Below are 21,074 nucleotides of genomic sequence, written 5' to 3' on the forward strand. Positions count from 1 at the left end.
GGTTTCTTGATAAAATCGATGAAGAAATGAGAAATATGGGAATACGTGCTTGGCGGAGGAAGGAGATGGATAGGGCCGACTGGAGAGAAATTCTTGAGGCTAGCACCAACGCAGAGTTGTAAAGCCAGAATGATGATGATGTATTATTTTCCGGGACAGAAAAGAGAGTTAACAACTTTTTATTTATTCGATAAAAATAATTTATATACTGAGAATGTTGGAAATGTGCTCTTTTTTAAGCAGCAATAAAAATATGTTTCATAACAATATATGAAATAGTCTAAAATGTCTACGAAAAAAAAACGGGTGTGGCAAAAAACGTTCGCCGTTACAAATTTATATGGGAGTAAATCTGCACAATCATTACATATGTATTACTATAGGTAAAAGAGAACAGAAAGAGAAAAAGAATTAGGTATATAGGTGCATCGTTTGCTGTATATAAACATTTGACCTGTAATAGGAGGTAAATGGAGGATTGAATCAATATTTTAATAAAAATATATATTTTTATTTTCATATATATGTATAAAAGGAGTTGAATGCAAAAAAAATTTTACAAATACTCTGCAGTCAGATTTATTGTTTATTTTGTTATTAATATAAAAATACAATACATACAATACACTGCAACATAGTTCCATATAATAATACAATACAATTTAAAATGCAATTTTCATAAGTATTTAAAAATGACAATATACATAACTTACTTACGCATACGTTTAATTGACCATGATAATAATATTAATAAAAAAATAATAATATTAATAAATATTAAATATATGTACAAATGTACAAAAGGAACATTTTTATTCTCGAGAGAGAAAGAGACAGAAAATATATCTTCTGTCTCTCTCTTACCTATATCTTACATATGTAATGATTTTGCCGATTCACTCCCGTACAGATTTCCAACGTCTAACGCGCGTATAGAAGTATAACTTCAAAAATTACAATTACATGGACAGTTCTCGGTCATACAGTGGTTTATTCTAATTATTATTTTGAAATACAAAAGCCTAAAATAATTATGAACATTTAATAAATAATACAAAACATATCACATAAATAATAATATTAATATATATTATATTATATATATATATATATATATATATATATATATATATATATATATATATATATATAATATATATAATATATATATATATAATATATATAATATATATATATATATATATATATATATATATATATATATATTGAAATGATATTGTTTATAGAAAATAATTTATAAGTTATATACTACATAATATTAGATATAAAAAAGTATTTGATTATTTTAAATAAGTTATATACTAGAGAATTTTATAAAAATATATTTATGTGAGGGCAATTTTAAGAAATTAGCATATAATAATTGTAAAAAGTTGTATTTTAGTAGTTATGATTTTGTAGATATATTTAAGTGAGCCATGTGACTAGGCAACACACTATACATACTCTCCAAGTGACATTTTAGGAATTAAAGTGGGGTTATAATAATAATGTTAGTTTAAAATGTTTAATTTATATATATTTAATGATTTAAATGTTTATTCTGATCTGAAAAGCCTAAATGTCAACAAAATTATCAATAGAACATTAACGAATTCTCCAGAATGCAGAATTTGACCATTGCTTACGGTCGAACATTCTGGAATAATGATTATGTCGGTGGATTGAATAGATATTTTTTTCGAGAACATCCATATAGAAGAAATAGAACTAAATCGAACATGATTTCTTACCAGATGGTTGTGGAAGATTGAAAAGATTTAAATACCCGTGATTTGGATTCAAGATGGCCAGTTTATTATGAAAGTTAGTAGACACATTTAGTTAGTGAAGTAAATTGTTCAGAATTTTCAAGAAGTCAGTCAGAAAAGTTTAGTAAGAAATATGAAAGTTAGTTGGAGTCAGTGAATCAGTCACAAATAGTCCAATTGTTTGATATAGTGAGTTAAATGAAGATTAAAAATTATGCATATATTTTAATGCACATTTATAATTATACACAAATAATTATTGAAGATTAAAAAAAAGTATATTAGAAGAAATTAAAATTATATTATGATTGGAGATTAGTATAAATCAACTTATAATAATTGGATATTGGAATATTGAAAAGAAGAATAAATATAAATGCTGTTTTGCTGGTTTGCTTGGTGGTTTATAAATGCTGGTGAAGAAAAATATATCTTAAATTGGTAGAAGCTGATAATTGGAAAAAGTAATTTCACAAAAACAAGGATAACCGAAGTACGAAGACATTCAGTGGTGATTAGAATCTATATAGTGGAAAACAGTTTATTTAGGCATTCAGTGAAAGAAAGGTACAAAATTTTGTTAATATAATTTAGTTAGTGTCATAACAGTTTCAATTTTGAGGATAGTTTGTTTAAATTTTACATTGTCTATAGAATTTAATTAGTTTTATAAGAATATCAATTTAAAGATAGTTTATTTTAAATTTACATTGGCTAGGTTAGATATATATATGTGTGTTTCATAATAGTTATAATAAAGATAATTTAAAAAAGTACTTACAAACTAATTCTTTGAGAACCGCGATAAAAATCCTATATTATTAAAAATACTCAGTGCTCATCATTCAAACAAACAATACATCATAACAATATATATATATATATTTATATATATAATATATATTATATATTATATATATATATATATATACAAAAGGAACATTTTTATTCTCGAGAGAGAAAGAGAGAGAAAATATATTTTCTGTCTCTCTCTTACTCATATCTTACATATGTAATGATTTCACCGATTCACTTCTGTACAAATTTCCAATGTCGAACGTGCGTATAGAAGTATAACTTCAAAAATTACATGGACGATGTATTTTTCGTGAGAAAAAATTATTTACGTGTAATACTTTGATATATTTAAATAATTTTTAGGTACGTTTTATTGACTATGGAAACATGCAACGGGTACCTATAAAAGAGATTTATCTTTTACCAAATAGACCAGAATGTTCGTTTGAGCCGCTTGCAATTGAATGTGCTTTACATGGAATTAAACCTTCAAGAAGGGCTAATATAAGAGGAATATGGTCAGAAGCAAGCAACGACTTCGTGAAAAAACACACTTTTAATATTTTATTGTATGGCAGGGTAAGTACTTACATTATAAATTGTGCAGTAGTATAAATTTAATGAAATTTGCTAAAGGTATTTAATCTATTATATAAAAATGAATCTCTATTTTCCTGTGTTTATGATAATAATAATAAATCGTCCTTCCGCAGATAAAACAGGAATTAATTTCTTAATTAGGAACTTGTTGAAATGTTTCTCCCATCGTGTCGAAAGAATGTTCTTCTATTCTTTCCTGTAATTCCATTTGTAATAGAGAATTCTGTGACATTATACATCTTTTCTGTCTTGCATTTTGGAATTAGTTTCTTGGTTCTTTGTTTCTTCTCGATTGACTATGGTTTTTAGGTACGGTTAGGTTATGCGATTGACTATAGTTTTTAGGTATTTTTATTTGTCACAAGTCCCTATCTCCTTATTTTCTAATCGTAATACTAAATCTAAAAATAAACCAGATTTGCTTTATCTGTCCCAATAGTGAGATATTTGTTTTTTCGGTATTATACTTAATCGTGTCCGCACTTTTGATGTTTTACGGCCAACTTTCTTACCATATATTCCATATTTTTTTGTCAATTGTGACGGAATCGTCATCTGAAAATTGGAGACTATATAGGCAAGTATGACTCGATTATATTCCCATATATTTTTTTCCGATCATGAAATACTTTTGCTAAATCCATTATACACTGAGAGGATAAAGTCTTACCTCCCCCCCCCCCCTGCCTCCTAGCAAACTTATTTTAACTTTTAATGATTTTAAGAAGGGTAGTTAGCTTTATTTGAATGGGCACGACAAAAAATAATTATACGAAAATTTTTTTTCGATTTTGTTATATTCTGATATGAAGCGTATTCGTATGTGAAGCAACATTTCACAAGAACGAATGGGTCAGTCGTCATAATTTCTACTATTACTCCACAAAAAATCCATACTAAATAATTACCACGACCCAAACTTGGTGGTCCTTAAACGTTTGGGATGATACTTTAGGTAATTATCTAATAGGTCCTTTCTTCTTTGAGGAAACAGCAATCCGAGAGGTTTATTTAAGTTTTTTGGTAAATAATTTACCTATTTTACTTAAAAACGTGCCACTCTCCATCCGTGAAAAATTATGATATTTACATGACGGAGCCTCATCATAACGCACTCAGGTAAATTGAATGAGCAATTTTCTAACAAATGAATACGAAGAGAAGGAGCAATTCTTGGCCAGCCAGATCACCAGAATTAAGTAAATTAAATTAAATACAGGGTGTTCTATTAAAAAAAATATCGTTGATGCGGTACTGTGCTATGGAAGACTCCGTATATTTATAACTGAGCTGTACCCTATAAATTTAACTAAAATGTGAAGCTGACAGCTGCTTATTTTTGTAAATAACTGTTTGTGTCATTTATAATAACAGATGTAACAGACTTTGTCACAAAAGGGAATCACTCTGTGTATATATTATTAGTGGAATATATTTTTGAAATCAGATTTTCACATTTCAAAGGAAGTGTCACATGACCCCATTGCTAATTTAAAAAATTCAGGGTGTGGCTATCACCTGAATGTGGTTCATCCAAATACCAAAACTTTGATACCGTTAGATATTATAAAAAAGTTTAAAAATCGACGTGTCTGAGCAATTTTCTTGAATCGGTAAAATAAACGAGTTAGCAGGAGGGGTAAAACTGTATCCTTTCACTGTATAGGTTGCCGTACTTCTAGCGTGTTATTTATATTGTTTCTCAAAATTGTTTTCTAAAGTTTGAGAAACTAAACTAAATCAACTTTGTCTTCTTTGTTAGCTGTAGTATTCTTTTTTTATGAGGTCTCCTAATATCCTTACATATACATGATTGAGTGTACCAGTTACCAAAATACCACGAAAGTTATTGGGGAATTTCTTAAAACGTTTTTTTATGCTTTGATGAGGTGTATACCATTTTACATTGGTTGGGAACAGGATATCCATTTATACACATTAACAATTTTCATCTAGAACTATATTATTTGTGAATCAATTATTTCATTGGTGAATCAACTGTTGATTAAAATATGAATTAATTATTCTTGTTTTGTTATACTAATTAATATGATAAATTATATAATATATAATTGGTTTAATAATTTTTCGATTTATTTTAGGTACATTCCGTTGTGGATAAGGTAGTATATCTAGAGATCTACAAACGTGATCCTCACATGAATAACTCTAAGTCACTAAATCGGGTTATGCTTGAAGACGGGTGGGCTGAACCTGCAGTAGAGAGTTTTCTGTCAAAGGTAGGTTACATAGATATTATCCCATTATTAGTGGATGATGAAAATCGTTAACATTCTTATAAAGCTGTTTAAACACAATAAATTTTTATTTATTTACCCAAATAAGAATAAGATTATATTGATTTATATCGATTAAAAAAGAGTGCCGATCCATAAGTCTGATGAGTCACTTCTTAAAACTTTTTATTTTTAATTTTACACGCCACGCTAAAACAATAATACTTTAAAGCAAAAAAAACTCTCCGTTTATATTTTATTGAACCACCTCCTATCTATCCTAACTGTGAAATAAATTTATGTTTTCTTGGGTTATTCCCTCTCCAATTTCTAATAAATTTCTGTCACCATTGTAGAAGACGCCTGTCTCAATATCCTTGGATTGCATCTACAATTAGCGGCTCGCTAATTGTAGATGCAAACGTTTCGCCCTCGCGGATTTACAAGAGGGTGGGGAGATTTTGGGAGGGAGGGGATTAAGGACTTCTCGGTCTCAGGTCCTGTAAAGAGTGAGAGGCTATGGGCTTACGTTAGAAGCCGGAGCACTGCATAAGCGAAAAATGTGTATCTCTCCTAGTCTCTACCTATAACGGCCGGGAAGATAAAAAAAAACAAATTTCGAGTTTACAATGTATTAAATAGACTGTATACTACAACTAAGATAACAAAATATCAGTTATGACCAATAATATTTCGATCATGCGCGAAGGGAGACGAGAAGAGACAAAGCAAGGAATTAAAGGGCGGACAATTCCGTATTATTAGATATACCTTGGGTTAGTATATAGATCTTAGTTACCTTCGCGTATTTAGGCTCTAGCTAATGAATACGCCTCCAGTCCTACAGGGATTAAAGATCCGTCAGTTGAAGTACGGCGCGCTATCGCGAACTTTCGAATCTCCAGATACCGGCACTTGTACGTCACACTATCCCGTCGAGTTAAATAGCGCGCTCACTGGCTGCGTATCGTCCCGATCGCCCGTACTTCTTGCGTGGGGTGCTCTCGAGTGCCACTTTCCCACTAGTCTTCGCTGGGCCGCTTCGTTCGGTTTTTTTATGAGCCCGTATTCTCAATTTCCGATCGTAGTACCAAGGTCGAGTTATTATTTTTTTTTTTTTATTCCCATAGTCCCATCATTTATCCCATATTCCCTTCACTTATTATCCAGTAAACACAATTTTAACATCAACACTGGTTCATCTATCTTACATGACATTAGTAGAAAGAAAAACTATATGGAGTTGGATTTATTGGAAGATTTGGAAATTACAAGGGAAACGAATGAAAACTCTCACTGTCTTAATACTCAAATTAATTTAAATTGTACTAAATTTAAACCTATTTTTAAAAACTTTATTACAGCTTCACCTCGTAGGGGACCCAGCTCGACTGTTTAGACTTCCTGCACTGAGCACATCCATAGTAATTTTATAGTTATACCATTGACTGTGGGTTCAACTGAACTACTTGGATTACACCCCATTTATATATTTTGCTTTCCATTTTGATTTTCAATTATTAGTATTTTAATTACATAGTCAGATCTCTTCCTTTCTATATTACAGATAGTGCTTGGTAGACCATTTTATTGTAGTCAACCACCCACTGTTTAACATATTGTTTAGTCCGCTTCTTGCATTCTTACTTTTCGTCTATTTCAGTTGCTCTCAAACTAACACCTTAATTATTACAGACATGTTTGAGTGTGAGATCTGGATTATTCAATTTACTTAAAAATATTCTATATAATTTTATATTTCATCAGTGATCTCCTATAGTAGTGTCAGTTGGACTTTTGGTCAATACTTAGTTTCATAGAATTGTAAAAGGTGCAGATCACATATCTATGATTGTGACTGCTCATCCAAGTTGTCATTTGTCATATGTCACCCCAACATTTCCGTTAGATCAGGAGCCATTCTGTCTCCGACTTCTTCAAGCAATGTAGCCTCCCTTAAATTATTTTAAAGTGTTTGTTTGTCTATTTGTAGTGTAGTGTAATGTACAATTTTATGTTTATGACATCTTGTTCTTGCCGGATAGGCCACAATTGACGAAGTAAGTCTATAAACGTTAATCATATAAAAAACCTTTTTTCAACCATAAAACTTCGAGTTTTTATCGAAGTTATTAAATTTCTTTGGTTATAAAAAAACGTTTCTTGGCTTATTTCAGATGCCCCTGAAGATGATCTAGGGATCGAAAGTACTTGGGCAAGATTTAATTAAACTGTGCTCGATATATGCCTTTTATCTGATCAAAGTTCATTTATTCGAGCATTCAACCTTATATATATTTATTATTTTTTTGCTGACTGAGTCCCCGTGTTATTTTCCAGTGGAGGTCTATGTTATTAAACGTGATTTTTTTTCTTTTAAACACCGTGTTGACCTGATATTTGAGACTCGTGTAATACATTTAAACTGGGTCGAGTTTTCAATCTTTGTTTAATGTAAAAATATATGCATTAACTATGTTACTTACTAGCTATGAATTTATTTGTTCTTTAATCAATTTGGAATATGTAATAATTACTTAAATAATTATTACTCTTTTCTGGGCTAATTACCCCTTAAATTTTCCTTCTTTATTTCCTTGCTATGTTTACATTAGAACTTTGCAACCTTAAACTTACAGCATATAACAAAAATAACGTGATCCCATTGTTTTTTAAAACTCACTTTCTCATTACTATCTTATATTCACTGATGCGTCTAAGACCATAAATGGAGTAGTAGCATGCTTTTTGACATATTATGATCATTCCATCTATAAATTGTTTCTTGAGACAATTATTTTACAGCAGAACTATTTGCCATAATTAAGGCCTTAACCTTAATTTAGAAAATTTCCACTTTAACACCCTGTATCTTTCTTAATATCAACATTTTATTAAAGCAATTTGGCTTTAATCGTAATATTTTAAAGTGTAGAATCTGCGGTTTCTTTTTGTACAATTACTTAAGGACCACCCTGTATATTGTATATCTTATCTGTAATTGGATCTTACTATATGGTGTGGAGGCCTGGACGCTGACAGAGACGCTCATGAGAAAACTAGAAGCATTCGAAATGTGGGTGTACCGACGCATTTTTCGTAAATCTTGGACCGAACATGTCACCAACATAGAGGTAATCCAAAGAATCGGAAAAGAGAAAGAAATCGTGAGCACAATCAAACAAAGAAAGCTTGAATATCTAGGATACATATTAAGACACGATAAGTACCGTCTACTACAATTGATTGTCCAGGGGAAAATAGACAGTAAGCGAAGGCCAGGCAGGAGAAGACACTCGTGGCTCCAAAATCTGCGGAAGTGGTTCGGGCTCACTTCGGTCGAACTATTCAGAAGCGCCGCAAACAAGATCAGAATTGCCATGCTAATAGCCAACGTTCGCAACGGACAGGGCACTTGAAGAAGATCTGTAATTGATATTTTTGTATATGTTTATGTATGTTTTATTTTTCTTCATCACTCTTTGTATTTTGATATGCTAATAATCCTAAGTGATTGAAGCAAAATATATAAAAAAAGTATTTTAAATAACAAAATATTCTGATTAAAGGTAAATATCAATTAATATATTTTCTTTACAGGTTGACTCCGAAAATCGACAAAAAGTACATTCATCTGACAATCCAAGGGCAGAAGCTGTAAGATTGAGTTTTGATAAAGTTCAAAATTATGACGATTTTGACGCGCCAAATATTTCTACAAGAGGGAGAACAATACATCTGAAAGGACCCTTCAGTCCATTAGAAATGAAAGTTTACAGTTGTCTCGAAAGTTCAAATAGTAAAAGTATTGATGTTGAAGGGTCTTCAATTAATACTGTATTGTTAGATACTGCACCTCAAGATCAACATACCAGGTACCCTACAATTTATACAAATTGTTTAAAATAAAAGTTCAGATTATACAGACATACGAATAATTACCAACTTTTAGTAAAGTCTAAACACAATACTACAAATCAAAGACAGTTTGACAGAAAAATTAGCGTTAACCTATTAGTTTCCAAATTGATAAATACCAATTTAATGGTTTACCTGTATTTTATTAGTAAATATATAATTATTTACCTATTTTTCAAGTTACATATGCAACATAATAAAAATTACATATGCATACTTGCATTCCACAACAAAATGTTGGGATTAGTGACAATGAAATTACGGTTTTGTGTGGAAAACAATTAGTGTGTAGATGAATGTTACACTTAGTAAACGTGTTTGAGATTGTGTGCGTCTTCTTGTTCTATTTCTTCCTTTACTGTAGCTGGTGACCTGTAGCTTACGCTTGCAGGATATTGTATTTATCCATGAATGAAAAAATCCACTATCAAATGTTACAGTGCGTTAACAGTGGCGCACCTAGAAATTTCTTGTGGGGGGCTTGGTTGGGCACCGAATTTTTTTTTATGCTACCTCCATTTTGAGTCTTAAAATTTGTTAGTAACAGTCTCGGAATGGTGTTCTGGGAGGGGGAGGGGGGTTAACCTCCAAAACCAAACCTAGGTGCGCCACTGGCTGCGTGTTAAGTTTTGGATTATATATTGCAAATACATAAAGCGCTAAAATCGGCAACATTGCCTCGTACGAGGTAATTGTAATTATCCGATCTCCTCCGCTCCGAAGACAGAAAACGAGAAAACTTTAGTAACACCTAACAAGGCAAGGGATATGCAACTTTGTCCGTAGATTTTGGTTTCGCTTACGTACACCCGGTTCATTTCTTGTAACATTAACTCGATAAAAATACACTGAAATTATAAGGGGGTGCATTTGTATCGGTTTTTAATAATCTGAACAATTTTTTGTGGTTGAATTAAAAATAAAAGTGCATTCCTTTAAAAAGATAAAACAAAAAATATATTCTTATTAAAAATAAAAAATAATTCCTAATTAAATAAGGAATAATTCTTTATTCCCTCCAAAATTGATTCAAATATTATTCTTACGACATTCGAGCAGCGACGTCTTCGAGGTGATCTAATTATTTCCTTCCGTATTTTAAAACATAACTTTGGGAACCTATTCACCATATTCACATTGAATCAAGACGAAAGATTAAGAGGCCATCGATACAAATTGAAAAGGGAACAAACTACTGCAAGGTCCAGGGTGAACTTCTTGCCAAATAGAATCTTTAATATCTGGAACAATTTGGATCAAGACACCATATCGGCAACTAGTGTTAACATCTTTAAAAATAAACTTGATAGTGGTTTATTTTATTTATAGGATTTTTTTTTCTTGACAGCATTATTTATTTATTTATTTATTGTCTCACCATTCAACTTTTGTATGATATACTTAATTGTTTATGTTTACTTAACTTTATAATTGGTATTAGTTTTATAAGGATGTTTTTTATTTTTGATTTTTGGGCATAATAGGAGCTCGCTCCTCTGCCCTTATTTGTAATATAATAATAATAATAATAAATATTTGACCTTCTACGACTGAACAGTATCCCAATCTATCGTGAAAATTTCTGCGGACGGATGTAAGATTTTCTACTGTATTAGAATTGGAGACTTCTCTTATTCGGTTTCTTAATTCATCCAAATTTTGGGCCCTAGCCTCATGATGATCGTAGATGATGATTTTTAAATGTCCCCAAAAAAAAAGAAGCCCATGGATGTAAGATCTGTAGATTGCGCAGGCCACTTAATATCGCCTGTTCCACTGATAACTCGATTCGGGAAAGTATTGTTTAAGTACTCCCTAATTATTCGACCGTTGTGAACTGAACAGCCGTCTTGATGGAACCAAACATTCTCCAGATTTACATTAGAAAGATTAAAAATAGCGGGAAGAACATGATTCTGTAACAAATCGAGGTATACTCTACTATTCAAGTTGCCCTCAATAAAAAATGGACCTATTATGTGGTCTTCTAAAATGCCAGTCGAGTCGTTAACTTTTTGAGGACGTTGAGTGCTGGTTTTCCCGCGCCCAATACCTCGTAGTGGAAGGATTGTGTCTCCCTACTAGCGAAACAGAAGATTAATAAGTAAATAAAATGTTTTTAATAAAATTGAGTTCATCATTAGCCTTCGTTATTAGAGTTTCACAAAACTGCATTCTTCGAAAGTAGTCGTCTGGATAAAGCTGCTGCGTTTTCGAATATTTAAAATTCTTGTAACTGTTCTTTTTCCACACTTTCGTTACAGTAGCATTTGCTAACATCTTACTCCCTAGTAACACTTCTACTTAACTTGTTGAATGTACTTATTGTTGCACAAATTTGTGTATCCCGGTATTCTCGGAACTTTTTCTGGTGATACTTCTTGAGCGTGCATTTTCTGCAATTTTTGAGGCAATAACAACTCTCAACATTTTTAACAATATTATGAACTGACGGTATGCAATGAATTGGTCTTCCCTCAAAAAACAAAGAAAATAAATCTACACACTGTTGTCCCGAATTACCACCATAAAACCATTTTATTATTTGAACCTTTTCTGCGGGCATGTTGTTTACAAAAATAAATTAAAAATCTACGCTCTTCTTGCTTTAAACAATCACTGTATAATGATAAATTATTGGCAACGGAAAGATTCGTGGAAAGTGTGACGCACGCGACGGCGCACAGTGTTGCCATTGTGTGTATATCTAATTTAAAACTTAACGTACGGTTTATTGCATTAAACAGCGTGACTGAGTTTGGGGGAGATTGGCGCGTGCATGACTTACTTTGGTAAGTCGAATTTCTTTTGGTAATAAGGTTTTAGATGGTCAGTCGTAGTTTAGTTGCGTCCATAAAAGAGTTTATTTCATTAGTTGGTCCTGCTGAGACCAGCTAATGAGCTAGTTTATCCATTTTCATGAAAAAGTGACTGCTATGTAAGACTTGAATTTTAACTATGATATTTGTGATTTATTTGGCAAATTTATACTGTCTACGAATGTACAATATTGTCGATTAAATTTACAAAAAGGAGCAACCATCGCTTTTTTCCATTTACGTTTATTTTGTAAGTGTATATTCCGTTGTCATGTAAAGCTAGCCTTCCTATTGTATTTTTTTGCGCCAATTAGCGCAAATTGTTCAGTTATTAGTTGCAACTGTCACCACCGAATTGTCGTTCCATTGAATACAATTTCTCGTTCGTTGTCAAATGAAAAATCTTATGTACCGTGATCTTTTTTTTACAGTTTTCGGTACAGAGACGGTATTCTCGAATTGTCTCCAAGCGTAAATATCTTTTTCCTTTACTAAACTTGTTGCTCAACTTGTTTTTAACTAGTTTGGTTTTCCCCCAAAATTCCTGTTGCCTTCTCAATTCTTATGTTTCTATATTTTGTCCACAATTCCTCCACATGTTACCCCGCCCCTAAATTGAATAAATTTCTTTTAGTTATAATATTGTATAAAAATAGTTTTATTTATAATACTATATATACTAATAGTCGATAATGTCTGCTCATGTTATACCGTTGTATTGTAATAAAATATTTTTGGATTTTTAAGGTTACTGGTGGCAGCTTACGTATCGCAATCGGCAAGCAGTGATCGTTTGAAATTACGACAGACTACTCTAATGCCAAACATACCGGGACTACCGATGTTGTTAACACTTTTATTTTGTCCCAAAATGAGTCCCAAAGTAACTGAGGATGGTACAAAAGTCGCATCTATTCTCTGTGGTCTTGGATATGATCCAGTCACTTTAAAATCATATTATCCATCACATGATTTTATTTTGACCCTTGACACAGAATTAACGGAGGAAGAAGTTAATAGAGTAAGAGCTTAAATTTTTATTTATATAAGTAGTTTTACGTAAACAGAAATAAGGTGAGGTTGATATAAAATTATGACAGTAGTAAAAACTAGATTCTTCCAATGGGAGATACTTATGTTTTGTAAATTATAAGTACATTTATAAGTATATTATTAAAATCATAATTTTAAACAGGAGTTGCTTAAATATTGTTATTTTATTTGTAATGTCTTTAGTACATTCAAGTCGGTCGATATGTCAAGTTATGAGATTATCAATTCTACTAAATTTACGTGATATTTCGACTTACACACGTGTTAATAAACGCCACGTACAGTTCTATTTGTTTGTACAGTTTCTACTTCTACTACAGTTTTACTCGTTTGTAGCAGGAGAGGGGGGTACATGTAATATTGAACGAAAATAACTATAGTAGTGATAAAATTCTTCCAAGCATGATCTATCATATTTGCTGTAAGTTCCAGGTGCTTTTGTATAATATATTTTCGAGTATATTATATTCCATTGTGGTTTATTCCCATTTAAATAATAATTATTATATTCCAGTTCTTTTTTTGACGGAATGTTTAGTTTTTTTGACGCTTATAAAATGAAAGTATTTGCTTCGTTGTGTAGTTGCAGCAATCTGCTGATTCATTTGTTGTGTCTTTATTCTGGTGTGTAAACACATTTCGACATAAAATCAGGATATTGATTAATTCCGTTATTAAATAGACTTCTCGGTTATTTGACACTCAAAAGAATTTAATTTTTCTCAGAAATAAACTTCGAATCTTGAAAATTGCGGGGAGTATTGTATTTGTAACAATATGATTCATGTAATGTATGACTCGATGTATAACTTCTTCCAAATAAACACGTTTTGGCATGTTTTAGAATACAGTATGTACATATAGACCAATCAAGCATCTGCGGTTGCAAGTACCCTTTTTAGTGAAAGACTAAATAATTGAATATCCTTCTGAAATAAAAAGAATATACTAATTTCAACATTTTACATCTTTAGGTATATTTCGACGTGACTTCTGCTCATCCGCTCAGTCGACACATTATTAATGTGAATGAAAACTTACTTTATAAACTAGATCTATTTTTTTTTATTTGTATTTTATATTTTAGATTTTATTTATATTTTATAAACTAGACCTATTTTATTTATCTAGATTTTTATTATTATAAGCAATAATATAATATTTTATTGTTACGATATAAAGTGACCAGCAAAGAAACATATTTTCTTACGCTCCGCCAATGATCGAATTCAAAATTTTCTAGAATTCATGATGGGCACGTGATTTCGGCTACATTTCACCACTTACGGCGCATGGTTTCGGATGACTAATTTCCTTTAATATCATGGGTATATATCATGGTATATTAATATGGATTCATCGATAATTCCTTGTCTTAGGTCTGCAACACTTGCTGGTTTAGTTTTATTAATTCTACTTTTTAAGTATCCCCAATAAAAATAATCTTTAGGGTTCAAATCAGGTGAACGAACAGGCCGTTCAATACTACCTAATCTACCAATCCATCGGCCAAGAAATGCCTGATATAAATAACATATACACCAAAATGAACTGGAGCTCCGTCTTTCTGAAACCATATCTCATTAAAATTAGCTCCAAACGTGTTTTCAGGGCATGTATAATCTTATTTCTAAGTAGCTTTTCATAATTATCACTTGTTAAATTTCCTTCTATAAAAACGGTCCAATTGATGAGTATCTAGTATACCCGACCATACATTTAGTTTTTGTGGTCTTTGACTATATGGTTTTCACGTATCCATTGTGAGATCCAGATTCTTATATTTGTTTGTACTTTTTTTTCTAATATTTGTATTTTTTGTTTTAGGTAAATAGTGTACGTTTCGCAATGAACCAAGGATTGAAAGTAATGGCTGACGTTGCGTTTGAAAACGCTAACCCGCGAGACATGCTTCTGAAACAAAAAGAGTTAAAGAAAAGTCTTATGGAGTAAGGATTTAATTGAATTAACTCAATTATCAACTGGCTTCTTTAAAAGGCCTTGACCTTATTAAGTTTTTAGCCGATTTGCTAGGTTTAATTGTACTTGACTGCCAGGTTGAGTTCATCTATTTCTTATTCTTACTTTTATAGTTTTTAGAGTTTTTTATTTTCTACATATTTAAATGCACTATTGAGATGTTATGAGTTTAGTCATGAACGTAATTCCTTCCTTATTTATTTATGTCTTAGATATTTTCTTACAGTTGTATAGTAAAACATAAATTGTGTTTTAGGTTACTGCATGCTGACCGCAGATCTGTTGAAAGATCAACTGTGCAGTATGCCAATATATGGCACAAAAATAATTTTGAATCAACGATTTTAACATCCGGTATGGATGAAAATCAAATATGGCCGCTATTAGATTTTGTTAAATTATGTAATCGACAAGGATATCATCCCGAAGTATCTAAAAACTTAAACGATTTAGATCTCATGGCGAGAAAGTAAGTAACTAAGGTACACTTCTATAACAAAATTTTAATTCACTTTTGAATTATGAAACAATTGTTAGTGTGTGCCTATAATTAACTACGTTAGTAGTTTTGTAGAACTTGTGTAAAATTTTAAGAATAAAAGGGATAATCATATATTTGTACACAGTTCTCACTCATCTCTACTCTCTAACATTAACGCACCACCTTAAAGAGTGGCACCTTAAATATACCATAAGTTTGAAGCTATTTTTCTTCTGAACCGATGATTGGATTTCGATGATTTTTATTTCAAATTATAGGTCTATTTATAAGAAATTACTGCACCAATTACTGTTTTGCGCCAAGTTTTGTCAGAAATGTCAACGTTTCATCCATATACGGGGTGTAAAAATAAAGTCATGTTTTTCATCTGACTTTGCTACACCCTATGGAATTTATTAGAAACAAACGCTACATCATTAATAGAATATAAGCAGGTAGTGGGATACGAAAAATCAAAAATATGCACAATATGCAATAAAACATGCACTGAAGAATATTTGCTTATGAGGATACCAGCCACAGCACCAGCTTTAAACGTAAATTATCGTAGAAGTAGATTCAAATTTGTCAGAGAGTACCTTGACTTAAAGTTGGATGACTATAAGTACGTATTGTTCAAAGATGAATCGAGGTATTGCTTAGATAGCTCAGATACACTGTGAGAAAGAGTTATTCGACGTTTATCCAAAGTGCAACATTTTACCTATTGTTTTAATCAATGGAGGATGTGCAATTGTTGGGGGAGGAATATCTCTTACAGCATGAACGGACCTTGTTGCTTTACGAAGAGGTTCCTTAACAAATGAAAACTATATTACAGATATTTTGTCTAACCATGTAGCTATCTTTGCTCCTTGTCCTTACATCGGAAATAATTAAGTACGCAGAATTATTCGGCGGCTAAACACAGTGCAACATTTGATCTTCTTCTTCTTTTTATGTAGACATGACTCTGTCTATTTTTCAATGTGCCTCCAATAAGTTGTCGTTCCATCGTTTTCGTGGTCTTTCTACTGATCATTTTCCTATTGGGGAACCGTCTCTTGTCGTCTTTACTAGTCTATTTGTTGTCATTCGGATATTTTTATTTCTCCATATTGTTTAATTCAGGCAACCTGCTGCTCTGTTTGCTCTATTCACTTGATCTTCCACTCCTGTTTCGAGCTTTCCGCAGCTAGATAATGAAATGTCTAGATATTTAAACTCCATCACTTGTTCCATTATCTGACCTTCCAGCTCTAATTTACATATTATTTCATCCATAATCAGGTTGAACAAAGAAGGACTCAGAGAATCTCCTTGTCTTATCCCATTGCCAGCTTCAATAAGGTCGGTTAGTTCTGCTTCCACTTTTACTTTTATTGTGCTGTTTTGGTAGATATTTTCGATCGTTTTGATTATTCCTATAGGTATCTCTCTTGCGTACAATAAGTGGATAACGTCCTTTAATTTGACCCGATCAAATGCCTTCGTAAGATCCACGAAACACAGATACGCCGGTTTGTTTTATTCTAATGAGTTTTCTTGCACTTGCCTCATTATAAATATAGCGTAGATGCATCATCTTCCCGACCTAAAATCTTATAATTTCATTCAGTTTATTTGTTGTCACTTTGGTTGTTAATTTTAGTGTTGTGTTTAATTTATTAAAACCTTGTTGTTCTTCTGCTATTAAACAGAACACTAAAATTAACAACCAAAGTGATAACAAATAAACTGAATGAAATTATAACACTAGCGAAGAACAAGGTTTTAGGTCGGGAAGATCATGCACCCGCGCTATATTTATAATGAAGTGCAAGAAAAATCATTGGAATACCACAAACCATATCTATGTTTCGTGGAGAAGGTATTTGTCCGGGTCAAATTAAACGACGTTATCCACTTATTGTACGCAAGAGAGATACAAACATTTGATCTATGACTTTATTCTATGGAGGATCTGCAATGGTTTGTGGAGGAATATCTCTTACAGGATGAACGGACCTTGTTGTTTTACGAAGAGGTTCCTTAACAAATGAAAACATACAGATATTTGGTCTAACCTTATAGCTCCCTTTGCTCCTTGTCCTAACATCGGAAATAATTTTGTTTAAATGCATGATAATGCACGACCACATGTTGCACGTGTGGACGAGGTTGGTACAAAATCCATGAACTGGCACAGTGCAGCCCTGATCTAAATCCCATAGAGGATTTGTGGCATATTTTTGATTGTCAACTCAGGAGCCCACAATCACAACCTGTCTCTCTTGACGACATAGAAGTTATGGTGAGAGGTGCCATTGATAAAGACCAAATACGACGCTTGAGTATGCCTAGTCGCTGTGAAGAAGTAATTAGAAATAGAGACCGACATATTCGTAATTAAGTGTTTTAGAAAGAGGGAATTTGTTAAAGATTATTTAGGTTATGTTTTTTTAGGGTTTATTTGTTTTAAGTGTCAATAAAATTTATGTAGGTAGTGCTTTACTTTTACTCACTTAAAATTTCCATAAAAACTTGTTACATTTAAACTTTTGTATAATCTTTAATAACAGAGATATCGAAATGATTATTGTTAGCTTGAAGCTATGTTGCAGTATTAGTAAGATGCACCGTTTGTTTTTAATAAATTCCACAGGGTGTTGCAAATTGAGGTGAAAAAACATACCTTTATTTTTACACTCCGTATATGGATAAAACGTTGACATTTCTCGGAAAACGTTGGTACAGTAATTTCTTAGAAATAAACCTATAACGTAAAAATAAATCATCAAAATTTAATCAAAGGGTCAGAAGAAAAATAGCTTCATAGTACTTTTAAGATGGTGGAAAATACTTTTTGGGTCGATTTGCGAATTGAAATTCGAAACATCAAAATAAATGTACTTTCAACTGGTTGATTCCCATTAAAAATAGTAACAGTAATAGTAATTTTAAAATCGTTATTATAAACGCTATTCGTTATAATGTAACTGTTAAAATGTTTATTATAATTTGTAAGATTTTATGTTTTAAATAATAAACTTTTAATTTTTTAGGATGATCCCTGCTGTGCCCATTCAATGTTTTCTGTGTGGGGTAGAATTACTTTTTGTGCATGATGTCCGTTTCCACCTTATTTCAAAAGAACATAAAGAAAAAGTGGCAGTATACAATCCCCAATTCGATTGAGCAATATAATTTGATCAGCATGTGAGTAATTTTTCTGTATTTTCAGTGGTAACGAGGCATAAGATTTAAGTTCCTTTTTCTTTTTTCCTATTACTTTTCGGATTTTTCCTTTTGACGAGAAATGTGCGTCATTGCGCTGCATAAAATGGATTACAGCAACCTATGTCCTTCTAAATAATAAAAGAATAAATAATAATAAAACGAGGCTAAAAAGATATAAGATACTTGCATACATTAGAAAACGGCAAGTAAATGAAAATGGCTGAAAAAGTCTTCGATTTTTTAACAAATATTTAGCGTGATGGAATCACACATGTGTAACAGAAAAAAAAAAGAAGTGTTAAAGCATAATTGAGTTAAAATTCTAAAAAAGCACAAAATTTAGAATGTAAAAACAATAAAATAGAATAGAAATATCATCAAATGACTAGATAGGCCATCATCAAAAAAATAATTTATTTTAAAGTATAATGTATAAACGGCCAGTAAACCTTGGCCGTTTTTCAAGTATTTTAAAATTATATCAAGGATCAATTTGCAGAAATTGACTGTTTTAACCAAGCTGCAGAATTAGTACCGCTTATTAAAATAATGAAACATAACGAAAAACATCTTTAGTATTGAAATCTTAAAAATGAAATTCCAAAAAAATGGTGATTATACAAATATCAGAAATAGAAAAAAAAATTCCTCATTCTAGTTAGTGAGGAAAACGTTTAAATATGGGTAAAAAAATTTGATACTTATAAAGGCGTACACAAAAAAAAATAGAGAATTTTGTTGAGTGACAATTATATTTTTGCTTGATGTAGTATGTTTTTAAATTACTTCTTATTTTAGGATAATTTTTGCTGTTCCTCTTGGATATTTTCTGGATAATGTAGAATAACATTATATATCTTACAATGTTTACCATAAAGAAGAGTTTTCTGAAGATATTAACGAATTAGATCCAGTAATATAACCTGATTAATGTGTTACTTATTTTGATATATTTTCAGTTGTGATAAGCATTAGTTTTTAAGTTTTTAGTTTGCTAAGTAATAATTGTATTTTAGTTACACTTACTTTTAGATTGTTAATTCTAAGCTTTGTTTTTTTGAATTTACGCTTCAAATATATTTTGTTATTTTTGAGTAATAAATTTTTGGAAATAATCTATCTATACATTAAATCTCCCAACAATCATATTTGTACATAGACCTTTCCTTCCTTTTTTTCATCCATTTCTCTCGAGGACATCACTGGAAATAAACAACTGATTTTGTTGTCCGAACTTGCAAAATCTACAAATGTGATATTGTGTATACAAGAATCCTCATCATCAAATGTAAGCCTTTATCCTTATACGTTGTTGGCCCCCCTAATTACATTTCTCCATGTTTCTATCTTGATTCATACTGATATAGATGGTCATGAAATGGGAAATATAGTATTTCTATGGCAAACATAATCGAAGAAAGCATATTTAAAAACGAGAAAATTATGTCCGCCAGAAGTTAAATAAACGAGTTTTAAATACAGATGGGTCGGCTACATATATTCCAACAGATACCGTTCAATTACTTTTTGATGGAAGAATTCCTCCTAAAAAAATTATTTACTCGAACTTTCTAACAGTTGAACCCTATACGAGCTCCTTCCCATATCAGTTGGCCCAACGTTAAATTGATAAGAAAATTAAATTTTAGAGTATTGTTCTGAAACTATTTTCTTGTGGCATTTTAAAGTAATTACTATTTAAATGGGAATAAGCCACAATTAAAGGTTAAAGTACGTTTATTGACGTTTCAATTTCCACTTCGGAAATCGTTCTCAAAATACAAACATTAGTAAATTAAACAAATTTTGTTTTTTTGTTACTCAAGTATAATTTCGGATTAATATTGTCCGTTGTGAGATCATGTTATTAATTTTCTTTCAAGCGTTTTCATCTGTGTTGGTTTCGTCCACTATGATTTCCATATCTATGTTTAATGTATATTTTGATTGGTATTATATTTGGTTTGGGTTGACGGAACGTGAAGATATGAAAATGGTGTCTGAAGGAGGAGGTAACACTATTAAATATATAACAAATACCAACATATATCAGGTAGAAATACGTAATATTTAATAAAAATACGAGGATTGAGATGGACAGAACATCTAGCACGATCACAAGGGAACAAACCCCTTTAAATAATTCTTATGTTATAGCCGTAGGGCATTAAATGTCGAGATTGCCAAAAATTATATT

The 21,074-nt window shown here is 31.4% G+C and overlaps 1 protein-coding gene across 2 annotated transcripts in view; it reads left to right on the forward strand.

The window, feature by feature from the left end:
- Positions 1–19,986, forward strand: part of spn-E (tudor domain containing 9 protein spindle E) — a 117,502-nt gene extending 97,516 nt beyond the window's left edge. For both annotated transcript variants that reach the window (XM_072523635.1, XM_072523636.1), the window contains exons 16-23: positions 2,934–3,149; positions 5,273–5,410; positions 9,008–9,282; positions 12,892–13,165; positions 15,025–15,146; positions 15,434–15,646; positions 18,703–18,856; positions 19,676–19,986. In XM_072523635.1, coding sequence (XP_072379736.1) covers positions 2,934–3,149; positions 5,273–5,410; positions 9,008–9,282; positions 12,892–13,165; positions 15,025–15,146; positions 15,434–15,646; positions 18,703–18,835 — 1,371 coding nt within the window. In that variant the 3' untranslated portion in view covers positions 18,836–18,856; positions 19,676–19,986. The remainder of the gene's footprint in view (positions 1–2,933; positions 3,150–5,272; positions 5,411–9,007; positions 9,283–12,891; positions 13,166–15,024; positions 15,147–15,433; positions 15,647–18,702; positions 18,857–19,675) is intronic.
- Positions 19,987–21,074: the final 1,088 nt, after the last annotated feature.

This window comes from Diabrotica undecimpunctata, chromosome 2 (assembly GCF_040954645.1).
Source record: "Diabrotica undecimpunctata isolate CICGRU chromosome 2, icDiaUnde3, whole genome shotgun sequence".
In the NCBI taxonomy this organism is placed as follows: domain Eukaryota; kingdom Metazoa; phylum Arthropoda; class Insecta; order Coleoptera; family Chrysomelidae; genus Diabrotica; species Diabrotica undecimpunctata.